General features: G+C 38.6%; 1 protein-coding gene across 3 annotated transcripts in view; it reads right to left on the bottom strand.

The window, feature by feature from the left end:
- memo1 (mediator of cell motility 1) overlaps positions 1 to 26,031 on the bottom strand; it is an 88,798-nt gene that overhangs the window by 10,322 nt on the left and 52,445 nt on the right. For all 3 annotated transcript variants that reach the window (XM_060916839.1, XM_060916840.1, XM_060916838.1), the window contains exons 5-8: positions 25,687 to 25,798; positions 12,782 to 12,924; positions 1,292 to 1,368; positions 943 to 1,047 (exon numbers count right to left, since the gene is read on the bottom strand). In XM_060916839.1, the coding sequence (XP_060772822.1) occupies positions 943 to 1,047; positions 1,292 to 1,368; positions 12,782 to 12,924; positions 25,687 to 25,798 (437 nt within the window). The remainder of the gene's footprint in view (positions 1 to 942; positions 1,048 to 1,291; positions 1,369 to 12,781; positions 12,925 to 25,686; positions 25,799 to 26,031) is intronic.

The following is a 26,031-nucleotide window of genomic DNA, read 5'->3' as shown; positions in this document are numbered from 1 at the left end:
TTTGTGCCTGGGCTTTAGGAGAGGCTTCTTTCGTGGACGGCATCCATGCATGCCATTCCTCTGCAGTGTACGCCATATTGTGTCACGGGAAATAGTCACCCCAGTTTGGCTTTCTACTTCTTTAGATAACCGCAGTGAACTTGCATGCCGATTTTCTTCAACCCTTCTCATCAGAAGACGCTCCTGTCGAGGTGTTAACTTCCGTGGACGACCTGGACGTCTCTGTGAGATGGTTGCAGTTCCATCTTTCTTAATTTTTTGTACTACTTTTGCTACAGTATTCCGACTGATAAGTAAAGCTTTGCTGATCTTGTAGCCTTCACCTTTGTGGTGTAAAGAAATTATTTTCTTTCTCAGGTCTTGTGTCATTTCTCTTCCATGTGGTGCCATTGCTGACAGCATGAAATGGGGAGGGGTTTTCATTAAGTAACACCCTTTTATAGTCAACTGTCTGCTGGACACCTGTGTAATGACTAATTAGACTCACCTGTGATTGTATTCTTGTGAAATTAGACATTTGTAGTCTACAATTTAGCTTTGCTCCAGAGACTTTCAGTGGGGTGTACTCATTTTTGCACCACCCTAATTTGAGTAAAACTGAAAAATGTGTAATCTAAGTTATATTATTAACCTTACTTTCACGTTATAAGTTAAACAGATGTTATATTAAACTTTGTCTTGTCAACATTTTGAAAATTGTTTGTGTTCATTGAGATATTGTTTAAAATGTTACTTTTCAAAAGGGGTGTACTCATTTACGCTGAGCACTGTACACATACATTATATATACACACACACACACACACACACGTGTGTATATATTACACATATATACATACGCACATACCCCTCTAGATTTGCATTAATGAAGACCTACACTCAATCAGCTGCAAAACTGTTTCATATATGACGACATTTTGTAAAAAAGGAAAAGTAACTTGCATTTAGTAGAACTCCAATGGGGTGGCGACCACAAATAGTATTGTGATATTTCCTCAAGTAGTTACTGAAGGAGACAGGGTCCAGCTGTTCTATAATTCCCATACCCTAAAGGGAATATAAATGTCAATACAACACTTTGTTACAGGCTCCAAAACAATTTCAAAAACCCAATACAAAATAGTTAGCTATGCATTTTAATTTCCCAAAAATAAACCCATGGATCTTCACACTTTCTTTGCTTAAACATCATGAGTTTATAATAGAAACTGTCCAAACTTTTATTACCTGTGTGTAAACTCCAAAAGAATGACTTAATGCAATGTGGAAAACCACAAATAAATAGGTTTACCATCTTGTCCAGATGTTCAATGGATCTATAGATTTCTCCCTGATTTTCATCATAGTATGTGTAACGGAACCGTTGACCTGAAAAGATAGCAAACATGGTTCAGAAATTCTGGCAAAACTCCAAGTTAAATCTATTCAAACTGGCACACTTGACAGGTTCTCTCTATTATTACCCCCAAAAGGCAAATCTACAAATTAGCTTACAAATTACAATTTTTGTGATGTGCATTATTTTTGTATAACGGCATAGTCTGGAGTGTTATTCTGCTTATACCACAGTGATATTACAATTATCATGTTTAATTTATTAATGCGCAAAACATGCATTTTCATGATTTTTTGTTAGATTGAATGCTGTGGAGCATCTAAAATTCAAGTTAGTTCCTGTTCTTGCTCATGTTATAGCTCCAATAAACAGTTCTGTCCCTCACTAGCCCCTCCCTCCCTTTCATTACATTACATAGCGTTTAGCAGGCGCTCTTATCCACAGTGATGTACAATGAGTACAAAAGTCAGGTACACAAAGTGCTGAACTTCTAAACATAGTTTGCCATTTTAACTACGGATGTTAAACACTACTCCAAAGATCAGAGTCATTCTTTAACAATACAGGAAAAATCCTTCTGAAAAGGATTCTCTTCCTGTTAGAAATATTGCTACCCTGGGTTTAAATAACAATGGTACTTCGGTACCCTCAGGACAAAGGGCCAGAAACATCTCATTCAATATGCTCTGGCCAACAAATAACACTGAAAATCCAAGCAAAGATGTGGCACAAATACATACTTAGAAGGTGGTGTTAAGCATTGCTGATACATGAACTTCATTCCTGTACTGGTGTTGCATTTACCATGTGGCAGAATAACATAAAAGTTCTTGGTATCAAAAACAATAACTAAGTTTGTTCCATCGTGTTGCAGAAATTATGGGTAGTATTCCAGAAAGAGAATTTAAGAAAAAAAAAACCCCAAAACCTAAAGTTCAACGTGAATCTTTGACATACCTATCTTGTGATCAAGATGAAGCAACTCCAAGTATTCCGACCTACCCAAAGGACGTTTAAGGCAAGTGTAAAAAGCCCTCATCCACGAAACACTTGATAAAATAATTTATAATGGATGCATGAAACAGGCGTATTACTTAACTGGAGCATAAAATACTGAGAGCAGGATATATCCATTCTATGAATATATCATCAGGTTTTTAAGACTTTTATACTTTTAATGAAGGAAGTAAGTTGTGATGGCAAAGAAATGCCTGGATTTAACATTTAATAGTTTGAGCTGCCTCAGTTTCCAAAAGAGAACTGAACTCAATTACACTAAAGGGAGTATAAGCACATTAAAACAGTAGTTTTAAAAAGGCCAAATGTATTTCTCTGAAAAAAAAAATTGGCTTATAGAGGAACCTAAATACAGGCTTAATGCAACTTTCAGTCTCAGAATCTCTGCCCCTTTTACACTACCTGGAGCAATCACTGCCAAAGTGTGCTAGAACCTCAAATTCCACTTTTTCACAGATATATTTTGTGAATTTGTATGGACATAAGAACAAATTGGGAAGAAATATTGGTTGGGGAGACGCAAGCAGTGAGGACTGTTTGTTCTGGAAAAACAACTTAAAGTGAAAATAAATGGAGCACTCTAAACTGTGCATGCCCTGGAATCACATCAGTGACATACAGAGATTTGTCATGGTTTTGGGTCTCCATGTCCTGGATGTAGCACGTATGAAAAATACGAGTGGTGTATTTCCCAGGAAAACTCTCGTGTCCATATAATATCTCGACATGTCATTTGTAAGGAAACTAATGAATTATTTTGAAACATTTGGGTATTTTTTGTTTGTGAATGTGCTGATAGAATAAAAAACACATGGTGGCTTGAAGTGATGAAGTTTATCTTCTCGTGTTGAAAAACATTTTTCATACAAAATACTTTGTGGATCTGAGTGACATATTTAACAGTTATTCCACAAAATCGAGTCCTCCATGAGCTGACAGCCGACGAGGTACGCACCACCAAGTTGGCTCTAAGCCATGTAGAACGAGATTGAGCAGAAAAACTGTTTATTATCTCCACATTCACTGAGATACAGAGCATTTTTATTTTTTGCAAATTTGATAAAATCATTTCCGCTTAGAATATAAACAAACCAGTGAAGTGACCGCAGCAATTTGTGAAAAATACTATAACAGTTCTTGAAAACTCAAGATATGTTCTGACATCAAATACTTTTATTCCATACTTTGCTGCGATTTCATACACATACACACATATATATATATATACATACATAATATATATATATATATACACATAATATAATATATATATATATATATATATATATATATATATATATATATATATATATATATATATACACACACACACACACACACACACACACACACACTGGTGCTTGAAAGATTGTTAACCCTTTAGAATTTTCTATATTTCCGCATAAATATGACCTAAAACATCATCAGATTTTCACACAAGTCCTAAAAGTAGATAAAGAGAACCCAGTTAAACAAATGAGACAAAAATATTATACTTGGTCATTTATTTATTGAGGAAAATGAGCCAATATTACATATCTGCGAGTGGCAAAAGTATGTGAACCTCTAGGATTAGCAGTTAATTTGAAGGTGAAATTAGAGTCAGGTGTTTTCAATCAATGGGATGACAATCAGGTGTGAGTGGGCACCCTGTTTTATTTAAAGAACATAGATCTATCAAAGTCTGATCTTCACAACACGTTTGTGGAAGTGTATCATGGCACGAACAAAGGAGATTTCTGAGGACCTCAGAAAAAGCGTTGATGATGCTCATCAAGCTGGAAAAGGTTACAAAACAACCTCTAAAGAGTTTGGACTCCACCAATCCACAGTCAGACAGATTGTGTACAAATGGAGGAAATTCAAGACCATTGTTACCCTCCCCAGGAGTGGTCGACCAACAAAGATCACTCCAAGAGCAACGCGTGTAATAGTCAGCGAGGTCACAAAGGACCCCAGGGTAACTTCTAAGCAACTGAAGGCCTCTCTCACATTGTCTAATGTTAATGTTCATGAGTCCACCATCAGTAGAACACTGAACAACAATGGTGTGCATGGCAGGGTTGCAAGGAGAAAGCCACTGCTCTCCAAAAAGAACATTGCTGCTCGTCTGCAGTTTGCTAAAGATCATGTGGACAAGCCAGAAGGCTATTGAAGAAATGTTTTGTGGATGAATGAGACCAAAATAGAACTTTTTGGCTTAAATGAGAAGCACTATGTTTGGAGAAAGGAAAACACTGCATTCCAGCATAAGAACCTTATCCCATCTGTGAAACATGGTGGTGGTAGTATCATGGTTTGGGCCTGTTTTGCTGCATCTGGGCCAGGACAGCTTGCCATCATTGATGGAACAATGTATTCTGAATTATACCAGCAAATTCTAAAGGAAAATATCAGGACATCTGTCCATGAACCGAATCTCAAGAGAAGGTGGGTCATGCAGCAAGACCATGTAACCCTCAGCACACAAGTCGTTCTACCAAAGAATGGTTAAAGAAGAATAAAGTTAATGTTTTGGAATGGCCAAGTCAAAGTCCTGACCTTAATCCAATGGAAATGTTGTGGAAGGACCTGAAGCAAGCAGTTCATGTGAAGAAACCCCACCAACATTCCAGAGTTGAAGCTGTTCTGTACAGAGGAATGGGCTAAAATTCCTCCAAGCCGGTGTGCAGGACTGATCAACAGTTACCAGAAACATTTAGTTGCAGTTATTGCTGCACAAGGGGGTCACACCAGAGACTGAAAGCAAAGGTTCATATACTTTTGCCACTCACAGTTATGTAATATTGGGTCATTTTCCTCAATAAATAAATGACCAAGTATAATATTTTTGTCTCATTTGTTTAACTGCGTTCTCTTTATCTACTTTTAGGACTTGTGTGAACATCTGATGATGTTTTAGGTCATATTTTATGCAGAAATATAGAAAATTCTAAAGGGTTCACTAACTTTCAAGCACCACTGTGTGTGTGTGTATATATATATATATATATATATATATATATATATATATATATATATATATATACACACACACAAAAAAAAACCACACAGTCTAGCAAAAGTAGTCATCCTCCTTGGTGTTTGTCCTGTTTTGTCACATTACAAGCTGGAATTAAAATGGATTTTTTGGGGGGTGGGGGCAACAAATCATGATCAAATGAAACACGCATTCGGGCAAGTTGGAACGAGCATACATTATTAACTAGCACCACAACAATTAGGCTTTTTGATCTTTTATTTGAATTTGAATGAATTGAATGAATTTATTTTTTATTTCGAACATGTATAAAAAAATGTATGTAACTATTTGTACATACAAAAGAAAGAAAACGAGAAAGTGACAAAAAATAATAATAATAAATAAAGTACATAAAGAGCGACATTACAATACACCGCACATTGTTCGAAAAAGGAGTGGGAAGAAGTACAATACTTTTTTAATTTCCCACCCCTTTTTAACTACCCTGAAATCCAAACTACATTAATACACCTATAAAAATATATACCACATATACACTTCATGAATATCTATATAAATATATAATTACAAAAATAAATATATACTACATACCATATATATACACTTCATAAATATCTATATAAATATTTAATTACAAAAATATACACTACATTCCATATATACACACTTCACAAAAATCTATATAAATATATAATTACAAAAATATATATAACTATATACAATATATACACACTTCATAAATATCTATATAAAAATATAATTACAAAAATAAATATCTACTACATACCTATCCCTGTAAATATGAAGATATAAACTATCCCCATAAATAAATATATACCATATACTAAGTTAGTTCTAATATAACAAATCAACCCTATTCTATTTATCCCTCATCATCCTCCGTTAACATGCTTCCTCTTCTATATACTTGTTTAAAAATATTTTTTTACCTTTTTTTAAACAGATTTATATTTGCACTTTGTTTTATTTCTGTCTCCAGTCTGTTCCATAAAGTCACCCCACAGCTCGATACGCACATGTTTTTCATATTTGTTCTAACCTTTGGTTTTTTAAAATTTAGGTCTCCCCTTAGATTATATCCCCCCTCTCTCTCACTAAACATTCCTTGTATATTTTATGGCAATAGATTATTTCTCACTTTGTACATTATTTGTGCTGTTCTGAATTTGACCAGATCTATAAATTTCAACATGTGTGATTTTATGAATAGTGAGTTTGTGTGATTTCTGTATCCTGTTTTGTTTATTGTCCTTATTGCTCTTTTCTGTATTGTACGTATCGGCTGCGGAGTGGTTTTGTAGGTGTTTCCCCAGACTTCGACACAGTAAGTCAGATATGGCAAAAAATAATGAGTAATATAGAGTACGCAAAGATTTGCAATCAATAATATGTTTTGTTTTCCACAGAATTGCCGAGCACTTTGCCAGTTTTGCTCGTACGTATCCTACGAGGTTTCCAGCAGACTTTATGATCCAAAATCACACCAAGAAATTTAATTTCCTGTACCATTTCTATCTTAGTATTGTCTATTATCAATTCTACATTACAATCTATTTTGTCTCCCCCAAACATTTGTTTTGCTTAGATTTAATGAATTTATTTTTGTCAAACCATAGTTTTAGTTTATTTATTTCAGTTGTGATTGTCTCTAAAGTCTGCTGCAAATTCTCACCAGAACAAAAAATATTGGTGTCATCTGCAAACAAAACAAATTTCAGTACTTGCGAAATTCTACACGTGTCATTGATGTATATTATGAATAATTTCGGACCTAATATTGACCCCTGTGGTACCCCGCATGTAATGTTCATGAAATCAGATTCATGGTCACCTATCTGCACAAACTGTTGCCTGTTTCTTAGATAGCTTGACAGCCAGCTCCACCCAACTCCCCTAACACCACACTTTTCTAGTTTACTTCATAATATACTATGATCAATGGTATCAAATGCTTTTTTTTAGGTCCATAAATACTCCAACTGCTATTTTTTTTATTGTCTATACATTGTGATTTCCTCTATTAGTGCCATCGATGTTGATTTGTCCGTTCTGAATCCATATTGACTGTCTGTAAGGAGGTTGTGTTTTTCAATGAATTTGTCCAGTCTATCTGAAAAAAGTTTGAGTATTTTGGAGAATTGGGGGAGTAAAGAAACAGGCCTGTAGTTTGTGAAATGGTGTCTATCTCCCGTTTTAAACAATGGTATCACTTTTGCAATTTTCATTTTGTCTGGAAATGTACCTGATTGAAAAGATAAATTGCAGATGTGGGTGAGTGGTTTCACAATTCCCTCGATAACTGTCTTTATTGTTAACATGTCTATATCATTCCAGTCTGCAGAGGTTTTGTTTTTACATTATTTGGATAATTTCTTCCTCATCCGTTGCAGTTAGAAAAATTGTACTTGGATTTCTGTCCCCCATATCTTCTATTTCCCCACATTGTGTTGTCTCGGGTTCCTTTATTTTTGCCGCTAAATCTGGTCCCACATTTACAAAGAATTGGTTAAAACCATTCACCACATCCTCCATATATTTATGATCTTATCATTTTCAGTGTAGTACTCCGGGTAATTTGTAGTTTTGGATCCATTTCTCACAATACCATTTAGTACAGTCCATATACCTTTAATATTGTTCTTACATATCCTCATAATATTAGTTAATTTATTTTTATATTTTTTATATTTTTCCTCTGCCTCTATAGTTCGATGCTTTAAGAATTGTCTGTATAATATATTTTTCTTTTTGCAGGCATTTTGTAGCCCCTTGGTGACCCACGGACTATTTGTATATTTATGTATATTACTGTATTTCTTGATAGGACAATTTTTATTATATAGTTGATTGAATATTATTACAAATTCCTCATATGCTTTATCAACATTTTTTTTCTTTATAAACTACATTCCAGTCCTGTATCAAGTCATTTTTTAGTGCAATCATGGTTTCTTCAGTTTTTACTCTTATATATTTATAATTTTTAGTATCCTTTTTCTTGCTATAATTACAGTAATATACATTAAAATAGGTAGGTGGTCACTGATGTCTGTTAATAATAGTCCACTCTCTGTATTATTTTCCAGGATATTAGTAAATATATTATCTATTAAAGTGGTGGTGTGAGAAGTGATCCTGCTTGGTCTGGTAATAGTTGGATACAGTCCCATACTGAACATTGAGTTAATGAACTCTTGTCATTTTGTGTTTCTTATGATTTAAGAGGGGCGGCACGGTGGTGTAGTGGTTAGCGCTGTCGCCTCACAGCAAGAAGGTCCTGGGTTCGAGCCCCGTGGCCGGCGAGGGCCTTTCTGTGTGGAGTTTGCATGTTCTCCCCGTGTCCGCGTGGGTTTCCTTCGGGTGCTCCGGTTTCCCCCACAGTCCAAAGACATGCAGGTTAGGTTAACTGGTGACTCTAAATTGACCGTAGGTGTGAATGTGAATGGTTGTCTGTGTCTATGTGTCAGCCCTGTGATGACCTGGCGACTTGTCCAGGGTGTACCCCGCCTTTCGCCCGTAGTCAGCTGGGATAGGCTCCAGCTTGCCTGCGACCCTGTAGAACAGGATAAAGCGGCTACAGATAATGAGATGAGATGATTTAAGAGGTCAATGTTAAAATCACCACAGATGTACATGACCTTCTGTGTTGATTTTATAAACATACTTTCCATCCAATCTATAAAAACCTCTATGCTTGATCCAGGAGATCTGTATATACAGCTCACCGTTATATTTTTCATTTTTTCACAACATATTTCTACTGTAATACACTCTATCCAATCATCAACAGCTACCGTCATTTTATTATTAATTTTATATTCCAAACTATTATCAACATATATTGCCACTCCCCCTCTTCTTTTGTTCTTTCTGTTTATATAATTAAATTCATACCCGTTCAGCTCAAAATCTACTCCCATCTCATCATTGATCCAAGTTTCTGATATGGCTATTATATTGAATGGAGTATTGAACTGACTGAGATATTCCTTCATTTTATGGAAATTGGCATACAGACTTCTGATATTGAAATGAATAATTGATATCTTATTTCCTTCTCTGATCGCTGCATTGTATTGATATTCAGTGTAATACCGGCAGCTGATATTGATGTTGCTGAAAAGATTATTTTCCGGATCAATATTATTTTCCACATCTTGTGTTTTATGCTCAGTATAAAGGAAAGTGTCCAGTTCTTGTGTCCAGTGTCCCGTCCTTGTGTCATGATTGTAAATTGCTTTGATTGGCTCCCTCAGAATTTGTCCAGTTCCCCAATATGTCGGATGACCAGGATCTTGGCCTCTTCTGGAGATCCCTTCAGCTTTATGAATATCTTGCAGTTTTGTGTCCAAGTGTTTTGGATTTTCCCATTTCCTCAGGAGTCTCACCTTTCTTGCAATGTCTGCATTTTTTTTGGTTAAGTGCTCATTTAGAAAAACGTCTGAGCCTTTCAGTTTCCTCCCTTGCTTTAACAGTTGCATCTTATACTTTGTTGGCAAATCTTATTATTACAGCCGGTTTGCCTGTGTTGCTTCTCTGTGGGAGAGGGTGACATGCTTCAATTTTAGTACTTTTTACCTCTATACGCTTGGAATGCAATCACCTGTTGCTCCACAGAGTTAGCATCCTCCTCGTTCTGCTCCTCTCTGTCTCCTTTCGCCACTGCTCCAGCATATGACCGGGGTTTAATCTGCAGTCCGGTCACAATGATGTCATTTATCCAGGTGTATTGCTCCAGATCCTCCACTCGGTTCTCGAGAAAGGCAATCCTCTTTGCCTTCTCCGTGTTCTGCAGCTGCAGAACTTTGACCTCTTCCACCAGGTCCAGGATGGTCTTCTGCTGCATCCTGACAGCAGAGATTTCTTCACCCAGAAAGTCGAGGGATTTTTTAATGTCGTCAATCTACTTGACCGTAGGAGCTCTCTTCAGAGGCATTGCGTTGTTTGTTGTTACGCGGCCCGTTCCCGCGCTACCTCTCGGCCTGCTCTCACGCAGCTTATTTCAGTTCCTAAAAGCGTCCCTCACTACGTATCCGCCATTATGTCTTGGCTGTTTTCTTAGTTTCTTTCATTTACTGATTTGCAAGTTATTTTATATACCCCCGCTGTTGTAGTATGGTATGCTTACTGTTTATAGACCCTTGTGCATGACGTCACACATCACAGCTGGGGTCATACAGACGTCTTTCATGCAACCAAGGCTTAATCTGTCTTCAATATGGTTAATTTTTGTGCTGTTTTTCCTTGTTCAAAACAGAGAAATAGATAAAAGGCAAGTACAGTCTCCCCGCTATCAAGAAAAATGTTAAACAGAAGCAATTGCTTCAACAGGGAAATGAGTGGTTCAAGAATACGAGGAGAGGAGCCAAGCCCGAAAACTCCAAAGAAATTCATGATTGTATTTAAAATGTATTTTACAAAAACATATGTTGGAAGTGAGGATAGAAGAGTTTGCTGAAGAATCTCGTTTTTTTTTTTTCTGCTCGCATTTGAGTCCGCTCCTTCATGAGTGTTTTGATTTTCTTACAGGTGAAGCCGCTTCCTTATTAGACACAGAAAACCCAGATTGGTTTCAAACAACTCTGGCATTTAAAAAAAAAAAAAAACAACAAGGAGCAACATGCATGATATATCCTGAAAGAACAGAACAGATTAAGAACAGAGAGAGCTGGAGCTTTGTTTCTGTTATCAGAGGAACATAGTCCCGTGCAAAATATTTATACTTTTTTTTTTGGTTATATCATCCACCTCTAGGTTTATAAAAACACACAAAAAAAAAAAAGAAACCCTGCACTGCATCATGACAGACCGGCTGCACTGATTCAGTTACAGGTTGCCAGGTCTGTATAAAACACCCACAACCTTCGCACTAAATTTTAAACTCCAACATTATCTTGTGCCATGACGCAGCGCAGTTTTTTTTTTTTTTAAACCTAGACGTGGATGATATAACAAAAAAGACGCCGATATATAAATATTGTCAAACACAGTACTGTTCAAAAGTCTTGGCACCCTATTGTTTTCAATAGGTTTCAAAATCAGAATCAATAAGCAGAATCAGAATTGATAAAATAAACGATACCCAACCCTACTGCCAAACAAACAAACAAACAATGGCTCAGGTGGATAAGGCGCCATACCATAAATCTGGGGACCCGGGTTCGATTCCGGCCTGAGGTCATTTCCCGATCCCTCCCCGTCTCTCTCTCCCGATCATTTCCTGTCTTTACACTGTCCTATCCAATAAAGGTGCAAAAAGCCCCAAAAAATATCTTTAAAAGGAGGGATAACTGGTCTGAGAAGATCTAATCTTGCAGTGTCCGCTTAATCTCAGCTATCATAAAAGTGAACCAACTAAGAATTTAACAGGTTTAGTTTGCTAATTAGCCAACATGCCTAATTTATATTGGCTTAACAAAACTTTGTAGCTTAAAATCTACATCATGAAATGACCTATCTGACCCTAGATAATTAGGAGGCGTTTCTTACTGAGGAGTTGCCTATAACGGACACATTTAGCTAGCTACCTTTGTTCACTTTATTTTATGATTACATCATAAAACATTATACCTCGAACATGACTACAAACAACAAAGTTTCGAGTAAGCATCAACATGCTTGTATGCCTTAATTTCTTCCAAGAATAAACAAACACTCAGTTTCTATGCAACATACATGTCCAGCTATTGCAGGCTAGACCACCACCTTATTTAGCTACTAAGAAACAAGCCATAAGGGTCTCCAAGAGAGTTACACCATTTGAAAGTTCATTTTGCATAACAGCACTCCTTGTGTTCGTGGTACTCCATAACAATAACTGGATAACATTTTAACCAATGTAAATCTGATTCCTAAATTATTATTTTTTTTTTAAATTCTTGAGTCAGATTACAGCCAAGCAGCATCTGATTGCAGCTCATCAGGTCTTTTTGCGACCAGGGTGTGTGTACATGTCTTTTTGTTTGCAATCATCAGAAGGGTCAATACAGAGCAACAACAACAAAAAAAAGCTTGCAAACACAATGGAATTTTCCTGAGAAAACAAAAACAATGGCCGTTATAAAATCAGGATCGGTCCCGAGAAATTAACAGATCCATTTTGCATATCTAAATTTTAATATACATATATCTTGGTCATTCAAGCTGTCCTACCAAACTTAGTATTTTGTGACATGAAATTATAATGTTTGCTTCAGTTTCTGGACATTTTCAGATGTCAAAAGGTTTAATATTTCTTGTGTGAATGTGCACACTACACATACATCCGCATTTAGTGATTAACATTCGTTTGTATCAGGGTCTTATGCAAGCTTTCTCGCTGGTCTCTATATTTTGTGAGGTTTGCACTCAACTCAGAAGGTTTTGTGTGTGTGTGTGTGTGTGTGTGTGTGTGTGTGTGTGTGTGTACAGAGAGAAAGACCCACCCCAGTGGCAAAAATCTGATGAAATAATAAAAAGGTTGGAGGGATCAGCAAGGTATTTGCTGAGCAGCTTGCCATACTCCTGCTCTTTTGATTCACTCAGAGCTCCCACCAGCACTGGAACAATGCTGAACTCATCTTTGAAGCTGTGATTTAGAAGGATGACAACCATTATTATTACATGTCTAATTTATATGGAATATACACTCACTGTCCACTTTACTAAGAACACATGTATACCTGCTCATTTGTGCAGATAGCTAATCAGCCAATCATGTGGCAGCAGCACAATGCATAAAATCATGCAGATACATGTCCAAACATGGGTCGGCATGGTTGCTGGTACCAAATGGACTGGTTTGAGCATTTGAGAAACTGTTTACCTCCTGGCATTTTCACGTACGATAGTGTCTCGACTTTACACAGAATGGGGTGTGCGTGGTGGTGGTGGTAACCACCCAGACTGAGTGACAGTGTTGTGGGTGGAAACATCTTTTTGATAAGACAGGTCAGACAAAAATGGCCAGATTGGCTTGGGCTGCCAGAAAGGATAAAGAATCCCCAATAATCACTCTTTAGCCGCAGTGAACAGAAAAGCATCTCAGCCAGCACAAAACATGAAACCTTGCAGTGGATGAGCTACAACAGCCAAAGACCACATCAGGTTTCACTTCTGTTGGTGAACAACAAGAATCTGAGGCCATCATACAAACAGGCTCAATGAAATTGGAAAAATGCCAGATGACCCCCCCCCCCCCCCAATTTTCAAGTGTCAAATCTTTTCTCAGCTTCAACTACATAAATGTGCAGGTTATAGACCAATATCTCTCCTGCCCATAATTTACAAGGTCATAGAAAGCCTCCTCTCAGACCACCTCCAAAAACATCCAGACAAATTTCATCTTTGACACATAGTATGGATTCCGTGAGAAAGAGCCACAGTAGACATGCTTTCTTACATCATTCAGTAGTGAAATAATGCCTTCAATTCCAGCAAGAAATCAGAGTCCTTCCCCCTCAACATCAAGAAAGCTTTTGATTGAGTATGGCATTGTGATCCTCTGGTCAAGCTGACTGTGTTTGGTATTCAAGGAGACTTACATGGCTGGATTTCATTTTTATGCAACAGGCAGCAGGCTGTGGGACTTGATGGATATATCTACCCAACAAGTCCCTTATTTGATGGTGTCCCTCAAGGGAGCGTACTCGGCCCTTTGCTCTTCTTAATGTACAACCCCGATTCCAAAAAAGTTGGGACAAAGTACAAATTGTAAATAAAAACGGAATGCAATAATTTACAAATCTCAAAAACTGATATTGTATTCACAATAGAACATAGACAACATATCAAATGTCGAAAGTGAGACATTTTGAAATTTCATGCCAAATATTGGCTCATTTGAAATTTCATGACAGTAACATCTCAAAAAAGTTGGGACAGGGGCAATAAGAGGCTGGAAAAGTTAAAGGTATAAAAAAGGAACAGCTAGAGGACCAAATTGCAACTCATTAGGTCAATTGGCAATAGGTCATTAACATGACTGGGTATAAAAAGAGTATCTTGGAGTGGCAGCGGCTCTCAGAAGTAAAGATGGGAAGAGGATCACCAATCCCCCTAATTCTGCGCCGACAAATAGTGGAGCAATATCAGAAAGGAGTTTGACAGTGTAAAATTGCAAAGAGTTTGAACATATCATCATCTACAGTGCAAAATATCATCAAAAGATTCAGAGAATCTGGAAGAATCTCTGTGCGTAAGGGTCAAGGCCGGAAAACCATACTGGGTGCCCGTGATCTTCGGGCCCTTAGACGGCACTGCATCACATACAGGCATGCTTCTGTATTGGAAATCACAAAATGGGCTCAGGAATATTTCCGGAGAACATTATCTGTGAACACGATTCACCGTGCCATCCGCCGTTGCCAGCTAAAACTCTATAGTTCAAAGAAGAAGCCGTATGTAAACATGATTCAGAAGCGCAGATGTCTTCTCTGGGCCAAGGCTCATTTAAAATGGACTGTGGCAAAGTGGAAAACTGTTCTGTGGTCAGAAGAATCAAAATTTGAAGTTCTTTATGGAAATCAGGGACGCCGTGTCATTCGGACTAAAGAGGAGAAGGACGACCCAAGTTGTTATCAGCACTCAGTTCAGAAGCCTGCATCTCTGATGGTATGTGGTTGCATTAGTGCGTGTGGCATGGGCAGCTTACACATCTGGAAAGACACAATCAATGCTGAAAGGTATATCCAGGTTCTAGAGCAACATATGCTCCCATCCAGACGACGTCTCTTTCAGGGAAGACCTTGCATTTTCCAGCATGACAATGCCAAACCACATACTGCATCAATTACAGCATCATGGCTGCATAGAAGAAGGGTCCGGGTACTGAACTGGCCAGCCTGCAGTCCAGATCTTTCACCCATAGAAAACATTTGGCGCATCATAAAATGGAAGATACGACAAAAAAGACCCAAGACAGTTGAGCAACTAGAATCTTACATTAGACAAGAATGGGTTAACATTCCTATCCCTAAACTTGAGCAACTTGTCTCCTCAGTCCCCAGACATTTACAGACTGTTGTAAAGAGAAAAGGGGATGTCTCACAGTGGTAAACATGGCCTTGTCCCAACTTTTTTGAGATGTGTTGGTGTCATGAAATTTAAAAATCCCCTAATTTTTCTCTTTAAATGATACATTTTCTCAGTTTAAACATTTGATATGTCATCTATGTTCTATTCTGAAAAAAATATGGAATTTTGAAACTTCCACATCATTGCATTCCGTTTTTATTTACAATTTGTACTTTGTCCCAACTTTTTTGGAATCGGGGTTGTATATAGACGACCTGGCTTCACAACTAGAAAATAATCTGCACCTATCTGCAGATGACTCGGCACTCCATGTTACCATAAAAAATCTGGGTCTTAGAACCACATGTTCAGAGAGTCTCCAAGGTGACTGAGATGAAATCGAAAAGTGGGCTTCCAATTCATGTCTCACCTTCAATGCAAGCAAAACTGAGAGGACCATGAGCAGAAAGTAAATCCAAAATAAAAAATGAATTCACCCTCCTCTCTCTTTTTTTTTTTTAAAGTCAGCTGAAACCTGTGCAGAGCATAAGTTTGCTCATTGTCACCATCACAGCCATGGACTCCGAACATATTTGGCATTGCCAAAAATAATGGCAAAGAGGATATACATCTTGGGTTCTACAAGAAATCTACTTCTCCTACAAGCTTGCATCACCGTTTACAAGGCCTACATTCCGACATCTCATGCAGTATGCTTCCCCAATGTGGAGCGGAGCAGGTACCACAGCACTAAAGTTATTAGATAGGCTGCAGAGGAAATCTCTCTGCCTTTTAAAACGTTGATTACCCCTGTAAGGTGGGCGTCTTCCCACTGGAGCACAGGAGAAACATTGCTTCACTGCATATTTTCTACTATTATTACTTCATGCAATCATCTGTCGAGCTGACCAGAATATTGCCTACAGGAGTCCCCAGTGGAAAAGTAACTCAACTGACTGAGTGGCCATATGCTGTGAACATACTCAAGTCAAACACCAACCTCCATCTTTCTTTCTATATTGCTAGAACGAGTAGGATGTGGGACTCGCTACCAATATCTGTATTTCCCACTGCTCCAAATATGGATGCATTTAACCCTTTGAGGTCAAGAGCTTTGCTGGCAAAGCTCGACAGGTTTAGAATGAGATGATCATGCATTTAGATAAAAAACTTGAAGATATTTATCATACAAGCTTGATAAACATTGACAGAAACTTTACACTTTATGCGCTCACTGCCAAATAATACTATGGTTTTAAGCTATCCAAATTAGATGAAACATAAAACTTGTCACCTTACTGAGTCACAGTGCAGTCGGAGCACTGAGCATGCACTTATGCATTCATAAAAGACTATTCACGTGGTAAAGGCATGATGATCACTTTCACTCTTTCAATTGGTTTCTCTTTCGCGGTGGGAACACCCACCATAAACAGGATAAAATTTGTCAGACATAGTTCAGGCTATTTGGAGGTAAAACTTGTTGCAAGATGGCACGCGGATTTTATGCGCTTCGGCTGACTCAGGACAGTGATTCAATTCTTGATTCATTTCATAATTCAGGACAGCGATTCAATTCATGATAGCGATTCAGTTCAATCTTGAGAATGACAGTGTCTTTTTTTTTTTTTTTAATTTAAACTTTGACTCAATCCAGCAAAAGATCAGCTTGAGTAAGTGTAAATATTTCCTATGAACTCATCGGTTGTGTGCGCGCTGTAGTGCATGCACAGGAAAAATGACTGGAGCAATTTTTCCAGCAACTATTTTCTATAAAAATAGTTAATTTTGCTTGACTGAGTTTAGAGAGTAAAATGTGGAATTGGAGCAAAATTACAGAGTAATTGTGTAACAGAGTAAGAAAGTTGGTTGTGGCTCTGAACTGAGCAAAATAGTAAAAAAGATAACTTCAAGACACATTGAATAGTGTCAAATACCAGATAAATGAAGCTGTTGTAAAAAGCAGTTTTTGAACTGTGTTGGAATGTGTGTGTGTGTGTGGGGGGGGGGGGGGGGGGGGGGGGGGGGGCAACATTGCCTTACCCATTGTGACTTGACCTGATGGAATTATAAGAGTTAATCTGATGTAGGCAGAGATGCCTACCCCAAATTTTGAATTTCAGTATTCTTGAAAACATTTTTCAGTATTTTGGAATGACTTTCAGTAACAATTTATGCACATTTCCATTATAAAGAGGTGTATATACCAATATGTTTAACATTTAAATTATTAAAAAGAACTGTTTTGTGTGAATTGAATAAACAAAACGCGAGCAGCCATCTCAACTGAATTTCCACTCAACAAATTTCTAGAGCATACAATAGATCACATTTTTATAAATACAATAGTGTTCCCTGTTTGCAGACATTATGGTTGACTACCAATCATTGGTATTGAATGCAACTCCTCAAAAGTATTATATTATATTGCCTGGCAAAATGTTCTACCTGTTTACGGATTCTAATAAAATTTTTAAAAAATTTCTTATTTCATGCCAAAGAGAGTCCGACATTGTTATCTTAATGTCCCAATATATAAATACTTCAGCATAATGCTTCAGAAGAGACATTGAATAAAATGACATTTATAATTGTATTCAAAACAATGGAATGATCAATTTTTTGCCACAATCCCAACAGCACTAATCATAAAATTCTGTTTTTGATCATACTACATGTACATTCGCAACACTGAAAAGACTTTGAATTAAAGAAGTACAGCCAGTGTTTGATATTTCAGTGAATAAAAATCAGACATGTAAAAAGAAACTGAATAAGTTTAACTCACATTTCATGGCACTAATTGGCAAGTTCAACTCCAAGCATCGGTCAACCATCACCGCTTCAGCACGTGTCACGTTCCGTGTCTTTTCATCCACAGATTTCGTAAAAAACTGCTGGATACCCCCAGATTTACTTTCCGCCTGACTCGCCATTTCAGCATACTCCATATGTTTTTTGGAGTTGACATGCCACGTGCAGTCATCGCGACCACCATGAGTGATGTTAATGTCAGTTCTACACAGTTTGCAGTGCGCGTATCCATTGCCCTTTTGACTGGGTGTAATGCACGGCCATTCTACCGTATCGAAAATAGCGCGAACAAATGTGCGGAATCTGCGCATGTCACACACAGCATGTGCGGAATCTGCGCATGTCACACACAGCATGTGTGGTTGTCATAAAAATAAATAGCCTAGCCGTGAATCGCGCATGGATTGAAAAAGTCGCTTGGACATTTAAAAACAACTCACTGGAATTTAAGACTTTATAATAATTCCGTACAGGATAACACTGTTTGCCGTAACATCGTATTTACGTAACTTTTCCGTACAAAATACGGCCAATCCGTACTAGTAGGCATCTCCGGATGTAGGGCTGAACGATCTATCGTTTTCGACCGAAAATCGCGATCTCGGACAACACGATTTTGGGATCGTCAAAGCCGTGGTTTTTCTCAGTGCTCCTAAACTGACCCATGTTTTGTTTCGTCAATAATTTCACACATGTATGCTCTGCGTATTGCCCCAGCATGGTGTAAAAACGCTCTGTGTCAGCTACCAATCAAGAAGCTGCATGCTGCGCGTGGACAGGTCACGTGTTATCTACTCCAATCAGTGTAGCTGGTCATTCAATTTCAGACATGGCTGAAGCGGGAGCTGAAGCGGAGTCAGGGGATTTGATCCCAAAGAAAAACAGCACGTTGGCCATTTGGCAGTATTTTGGATTTGAAGCTTCAGACGAACATCAGAAACAGGTGCTGTGCAAAACATGTCGTGCAAAAGTGGCTACATCCGGTGGAAACACTACTAATTTATACCGCCACTTGAAAGTTCACCACGCGAATTTGCATCAAGAGTGCATGGCGAAAAAGACCCATGAGACGTCTAGTAGTAGTGAAAGTACTTCGGCCAAACAGACAACAATTACAACTTCTTTTGCCAGTGTAACTCCGTATGACAGAAGTAGCCGAAGACACAAGGAGATAATTGCTGCAGTAACAAACTACATTATGAAGGACATGGTGCCTGCAAACACGGTCACCAAAGACTCGTTTAAAAGTTTACTCCGCACAATGGATAAGAGGTATGTTCTGCCCTTCCACACATACTTCAATCAGGTTGCCATCCCACAGCTCTACGCAGAATGTAAGGCCAAGGTGGCGAAAGAGCTGGAAGATAGTGTTTTATGTGTCAACTACTGATATGTGGTCAAGCAGAACGACCGAGTCATATACGAGTCTGACAGTGCATTTCGTCAATGCCAACTTCGAGTTGAGAAGTCGCTGCCTGCAGACCGCATACTTCCCCACTGACCACACCGGAGAGAATATTGCCATGGGGCTGAAAGAGTGTTTGCCAAGCTGGGGTCTAAAAGAAGAGGCCCAGATGTGCATAACAACAGGCAACGCTACAAATATGATAAAAGCAATGGAACTTAACCAATGGACCAGACTGTAGTGTTTCGGACACAGACTGCATCTTGCAATTGGTAAGTACAGGAACCTGTGTTGGGGCGGCACGGTGGTGTAGTGGTTAGCGCTGTCGCCTCACAATAAGAAGGTCCGGGTTCGAGCCCCGTGGCCGGCGAGGGCCTTTCTGTGCGGAGTTTGCATGTTCTCCCCGTGTCCGCGTGGGTTTCCTCCGGGTGCTCCGGTTTCCCCCACAGTCCAAAGACATGCAGGTTAGGTTAACTGGTGACTCTAAATTGACCGTAGGTGTGAATGTGAGTGTGAATGGTTGTCTGTGTCTATGTGTCAGCCCTGTGATGACCTGGCAACTTGTCCAGGGTGTACCCCGCCTTTCACCTGTAGTCAGCTGGGATAGGCTCCAGCTTGCCTGCGACCCTGTAGAACAGGATAAAGCGGCTAGAGATAATGAGATGAGGAACCTGTGTTTGTGCGAGTGTGTATGTTTGTAATTAAGAGTGCATATTATCTTCGCAGAGTCCCTCTAGTCTCTGCTATATTACTCTGCCCTCTCTGTCCCTTAAAGTCAGTTTACCGGTAACAATCATAATTCGTTTGCCTGAAGTAGGTCTTGACTGTTTCGGAACACTGAAATACAGTTTGGGAGGGGAAAAAAGGAAACGCTGACAAGTTTGCTGTCAAGCTGTCGTTAGCTGACAAACTGTTAGCGCAAGGCTACTTTAACAATACAAACGCCATAGAAAAGCTGTCTATCGCCATTAGCAGTGTAGCGGCCAAAGTAGAATTCATATAGATGTGAATTACAATTTATGTTAAAAAGTATAAATAATTTCATACAAGTCGTTTATTTCATGATTAAAATGATGAATAATATGTGGCAAGGTTAGAATTAGAAGAATTAGAATTCATATGCGAAGAATTAGAATTCCATAGGAACGGTCTCGCGCTTCTCATTGTCGATCTTGAGGAGCCGTGGAAGCGAACAGTTTTTCTTACCTGGCTCTCTGCATCTTATATTCAATATTTTTGCATTAATTTCACACAAGTTTATTGCAAAATGCTTCAAGAACACAGGTTTTCAGTATACAAATGTGTAACTCGTGGATCATCTGCATTTTAAGACGGGTTGTGAGAAGACTAGAAAAATTAACCCTTTCATGGGTAAACTTTGAAGTCTTCCAATACTGCTTGTGTTTAACTGTGGAACGCCTAGGGGCAGAGAGATGCAGTGGCATTTTTTTTTTTCCTCAATGTTTTTTCTTACAAGATGACAACAGATGTAATCAATGGCATATATTATTAATGACTGTATACAGTCATTGTATATTATGGATACTGTGTTATGAGCTATCCTTATGGCTTTTCAGACTAATACTCAGGCACTCAATGTTAATAAACAGGCCTACATTTGAAATCTGTTGACCTCAGTTTTCATTCTTGCATTAGCTTTATGGAATTCATTGTATTAATTAATTTGCACTGAAACTCGATTTAAAGAAAAAAAATCGTGGTTGAAATCGAAATCGCAATATCTGCCAGAAAAATCGCAATTCAATTTTTTCTTAAAATCGTTCAGCCCTAATCTGATGGGATTAAGAGATGGCGGTGGGAGGGGTTTTCACTCTTCATTGAATGGAAATTTTTCACACTTCTCACTTCACACTGCCAACCCTTTATGCCAGAACAATAGAGGGATTTCACTGATGTCACCCAAAACCGGAAGTAAACAGACCCTGCGCCATATCGGAAGACCAACAAACTCGTGATTAGGGGGAAATAACGGCAGCGGTATGTGAACCCACGAGAATAAAGTGGAGTGGCAAACGACTTAAACAAATCTGAGCTGTTTTATTTATGATTTATTGGCCCAACAGTAGACTTGAAAGAAACATGTGTGAGACTTGGCAAAAAACTGGATATAATGGATAAAGGCCAATTTATGCTGACAACCCAGTCCTCGCAGACGGTGTCGCAGATGGTGTCTGCATAGCCCCCCCACCTTCACAGACGCTCTGTGCGCACCTCCCAAAAATTGTGACCACCGCAGAAGCCTCACAGACAGCATCGCAGACAAGAGGGCTCTGATTGGTCCACTCTACATCCGCTGTACACGCACTTCCGCTTCCCTACTTTCCCGGTTTAGTTTGTTTTCACTACCGCCATTTTTAAAAACACGAGCGAAGATGGAGCAGCACGAAGAGCGGTTGATCGAGGAAGTGAGGAAGTACGTACATCTATACGACTCCAGTTCTAGTTCTAGTTATTATAAGTAACCGGAGGATAAACACTCCACTAACTGCACCCACCAACTACTCCAAGCGATTTCGCGACTTCGCGCCCCCTTGCGTTGTGGCGGTGAATAACATCGCGCACGCCTCTTACTCCCCGCTCAACGATAAATTACAACTGTCTGCGAAAAGCTATCTGCGAAAGCCTTGTCGCAAGAGCATGCAGAGGCCTTTAGTCTGTGCATGATCTGTGGACACTTTGAGGTAAGCAAACGCAAGAAATTCAGATTTAAAACATGCTAAATTGGCCCCAAGTTGATAACTGTATGAGGAGCAAGCCTCCCAGACTTCTACAATTTAATAATAATAATAATAATAATAATAATAATAATAATAATAAAGGATGGTTTGGGGCTTGCTCTCCCTCCTATTATATAAATAAAGCATAGTTGTTGTGTAGGCATATATCATAAATACATGTGTATAATTTGGATAAATTAACCTAAATTATGGATACCTTAATAGTAACAAAAAGTATTACTTTTTCAACTGAAAAGATATATTATTAAAAGATATCAACAAGATTACCTTGGCCATAACTATGTGTAGGTTATTCTTAACAACAGCTGTAATATCACGAACCAAGCCACTAACAACGTAATTGTAAGCCTGTAGCCCTTTGTAGGCTTTCAAGTCATCAGCAGTGGAGGCACTGGGTGTAAACAACAAATAGTTTACAATGTCTGGGTAGCAAACAAATGGCAGAATTAGTGTCAGGTCCTCCTTATGTTTCCATTCTCCCTTGCTGCGAGTCTTATCATATGGGTCAAACCCATCAAATCACAGCCAGTTTCTCCACATACCGTGCCCTTTCTGCAGCTGGTAATGTACTCACATAACCCGAATTATCAGCCATCGTGTCACTTCACTCTCGCTCGTAGTTTGTTTTATATTGTGAGTATGTATGTACTTGAGGTCTTCCAATATGGCGCCCTAACAAAATCTCGCGGTACGGTGACGTCACGCGGTAGCCCTCTATAGGACGTCATTTTTTTGATGGCCAGTTAATTGTCCAAATCAAATGGAGCAGATTTAAGGTTGTGCTTGATACATTCCTAAGACTGAACAGAATCACCTCAAGTGACCAAAACAGTTCGTCACAATGGGCAAGAACACATTCACAACACATTTAGAACACATTTCAACACAGTTCTAAAACTGCTTTTTACATCTTCATTTATCTGTTTTTTTTTTTAAGGTACAATCATGACATACATACTACATAGATATTATTGTAGCTGAATTTGTGCTGAATACAAAAAAAAAGTCATACGACTTTGAAAATACTGCTTAGATTTGTTGAAATTGACAAAATCAGAGCATGCCAAAATCATTAGAGTGCCAGAAAATACCCTCAGACCCCAGAGGGTTAAAAGGTGCTGACTACAAAGTTGAATTCGGGGCAAAATGTTCTATTTCTATTGCAGTTTCGAGATGTTTCGCCGCTGCACACACCATGTATCCTATGTCTACGTGTTTTGTCGAGATAAAATGCGTCCCACATTTTACGATTTCGGAGATTGCTGAAGCAAGTGAGCAACAATAACCACAGTGGGGCGTGTTTGACCTACTTTTAACCAAAACAAGTCGGCATGGGCAAACATGGTGGACTCTGCTCTCCCGTGAACTAAAAACCAGCAGAAAAGGAAAGCCTGCCTAGTGAGTGCAACTGCAGGACAGAACAAGGCTGGATTTCCTATAATTTTTTTTGGACAGATAATAATCATTCTAACTAGTGTTTTGCTATCTTAGCCTTAGGCCATGTACACACGTAGCCGGGTATTTTTAAAACCGAACATTTTCCCCCCTCCGTTTATAAAAATGTTTTATCCACACCACCTCGTCTTCGAAAAAAATCCCTTCCACACATAACCGAACATCTGCGTTTTCAATCACATTCATAAGCATTCCAAACCTGTAGATGGCATTATTTCCCCAAATCCTACCCCCTAATCACATCAGAATAGCCCTCTGTTGGAGTCACTTCCGCCTAAACATAAAACATGGCGCCAAGCTCGTTCGTCTGGACAGTCTCGGAGACAGAACTGCTTCTAAACACAATTTTGGAGTATAAACTTCAAAAGACGCAAGAAAACGTTGATTGGGAATCTTGTCAGTAGTTGGGCTTCTAAAATTAAACATGTAAATAGCACCTGCACAATAATTAACGCTTTCAAGGCACTAATCTGATCCATTACTCTTTGTCCATGCTTAATCTGGCTTCTGCAGTAAACAAAGGTCGCACGTTTGACATCAGGGCAGATTTGTCGTCATTTTTTTGGCGCAGATTGTGACGTTCTAAAACGCAAAACTCCGGTTATCTCTGTCTACACGAAAAGGCATACACGGAGTTTTCAAAAATCTTCACTTTGCCCGGAGTTTTTTTAAATATTCGTTTTTGATGTGTTTTCATGTGGATGACAGGCCAAAACATAGAAAAATATCTTTGATTTAGCATTTACCCAGCTACGTGTGGACGGGGTCTTAGAATGCATGGGCTCGACTCCACGGTAGTGAGTATGGCGTTATCCACCTAATGTTTTGATTGGAGAGAAAAACTAACACAAAAGCAGTAACAGAGAAAATATATATTCGTCTTTGGTTTCTGGATCCATTTGCGAATGTCAACCACAAATTACATACCCGTGACTCAAAACGCTCCAAGGTGGATGCAGAGTCACGATGTTTTCTGTGCGTTGTCATCTTGGTGTGACGCAGTTCCATAGTTATGCTAATTAGTTAAAGCTCCTCGTGTTTGGCTATTTCCATAAGGGCCATACTGTTTACCCCAAGAGCTAGGAAAACGGTCCCAAAACAGAGAAAAGCGATCCTTTGCACATCAAAATGATCACATCTAGTCCGCATGATTTTGTTCTTGAGACACACATGAAAATGCCATGCAAAATTGAAATAAATAAACCTGAAAATTTCAGATAACTTTACACACAGCACCTTTAAGACAGCTTCGAGTGCATATTTTTTGGCCTTAATTAAATAATGTTGTCAAATTAATTTGTCATTATTGCTTATTTGTGATGTCATAGTAATGTGCTTTGTGCCATGGGTCACTTTTCATCTAGTTTGATGGCTCCATCAGGCCCTTGAATCACTTGCATTTAAAAAAAAAAAAAAAAAAAAAAAAAAGTGTATTGGTGTTCCTATTAAAAGTTGACAGTGAGTGTATAATAGTATGCATTTGTTCATTCATCTAAACATAATTTAGCATTTTATAAGGTTCCATCACTGTAATGGTGTATTCCCATCTAAATGTTTAAGTTTCTGTAAACATCTATGAGGTCTCATTCTAATATGGACCTGTATCCAGCGCCAACACTGGGTTTGCTATCTTGAGGAAACAGAACATCAAAATCACTTGGAGTCAAAACTGCAAAAAACTGGTAGACAGCGACTGCCATGAACCCCTCAAATGAGCAAAAGCTAATAACCGAGTACCTGACAAGCGTTGCGTGCAACATTTTTCAGGACGGCATAAAATGCACAACATATACAACTATGTAATATACATTACTGCATTATTGAACATGGTTTTGTGACCTTATTCGATGTACCCAATGACCAGACCAGGATGGTTCATGATTGCAAGCCATGCGATCACTACCTTTCCATTGCTTTGGCAGTGTAAGGCAGGTGCATCTCAATGCTGTGCTCATCCTCATCTGTTTGCAAAGTCATCCTCTCAAACATGCCTGTTTTCCAGAGATCAGCGTACACTAAAAGGGAGAAATACAAATACATTGTTGATGCATGGTGCAGGGGCAGCTGTAAGGCAGTTTTTTGAGGCACCCAACCATATTAACAATGCTACAGATTGTAATTCATGAAGGACAAGTTTAAACAGATGAAACCTTGTTAGAGAATACCTAGTTTCAACACAGGACACCTAAATCTTTGTGGAACTTAGGGTGTTTTCACACCTGGTCCCCTTTAAAGGAATCAGACTCAG

Source organism: Neoarius graeffei, chromosome 3 (assembly GCF_027579695.1).
Source record: "Neoarius graeffei isolate fNeoGra1 chromosome 3, fNeoGra1.pri, whole genome shotgun sequence".
NCBI classification, from domain to species: domain Eukaryota; kingdom Metazoa; phylum Chordata; class Actinopteri; order Siluriformes; family Ariidae; genus Neoarius; species Neoarius graeffei.
Note: the sequence above shows the minus strand (reverse complement) of the source record. Positions and strands in the feature narration are given on the sequence as shown.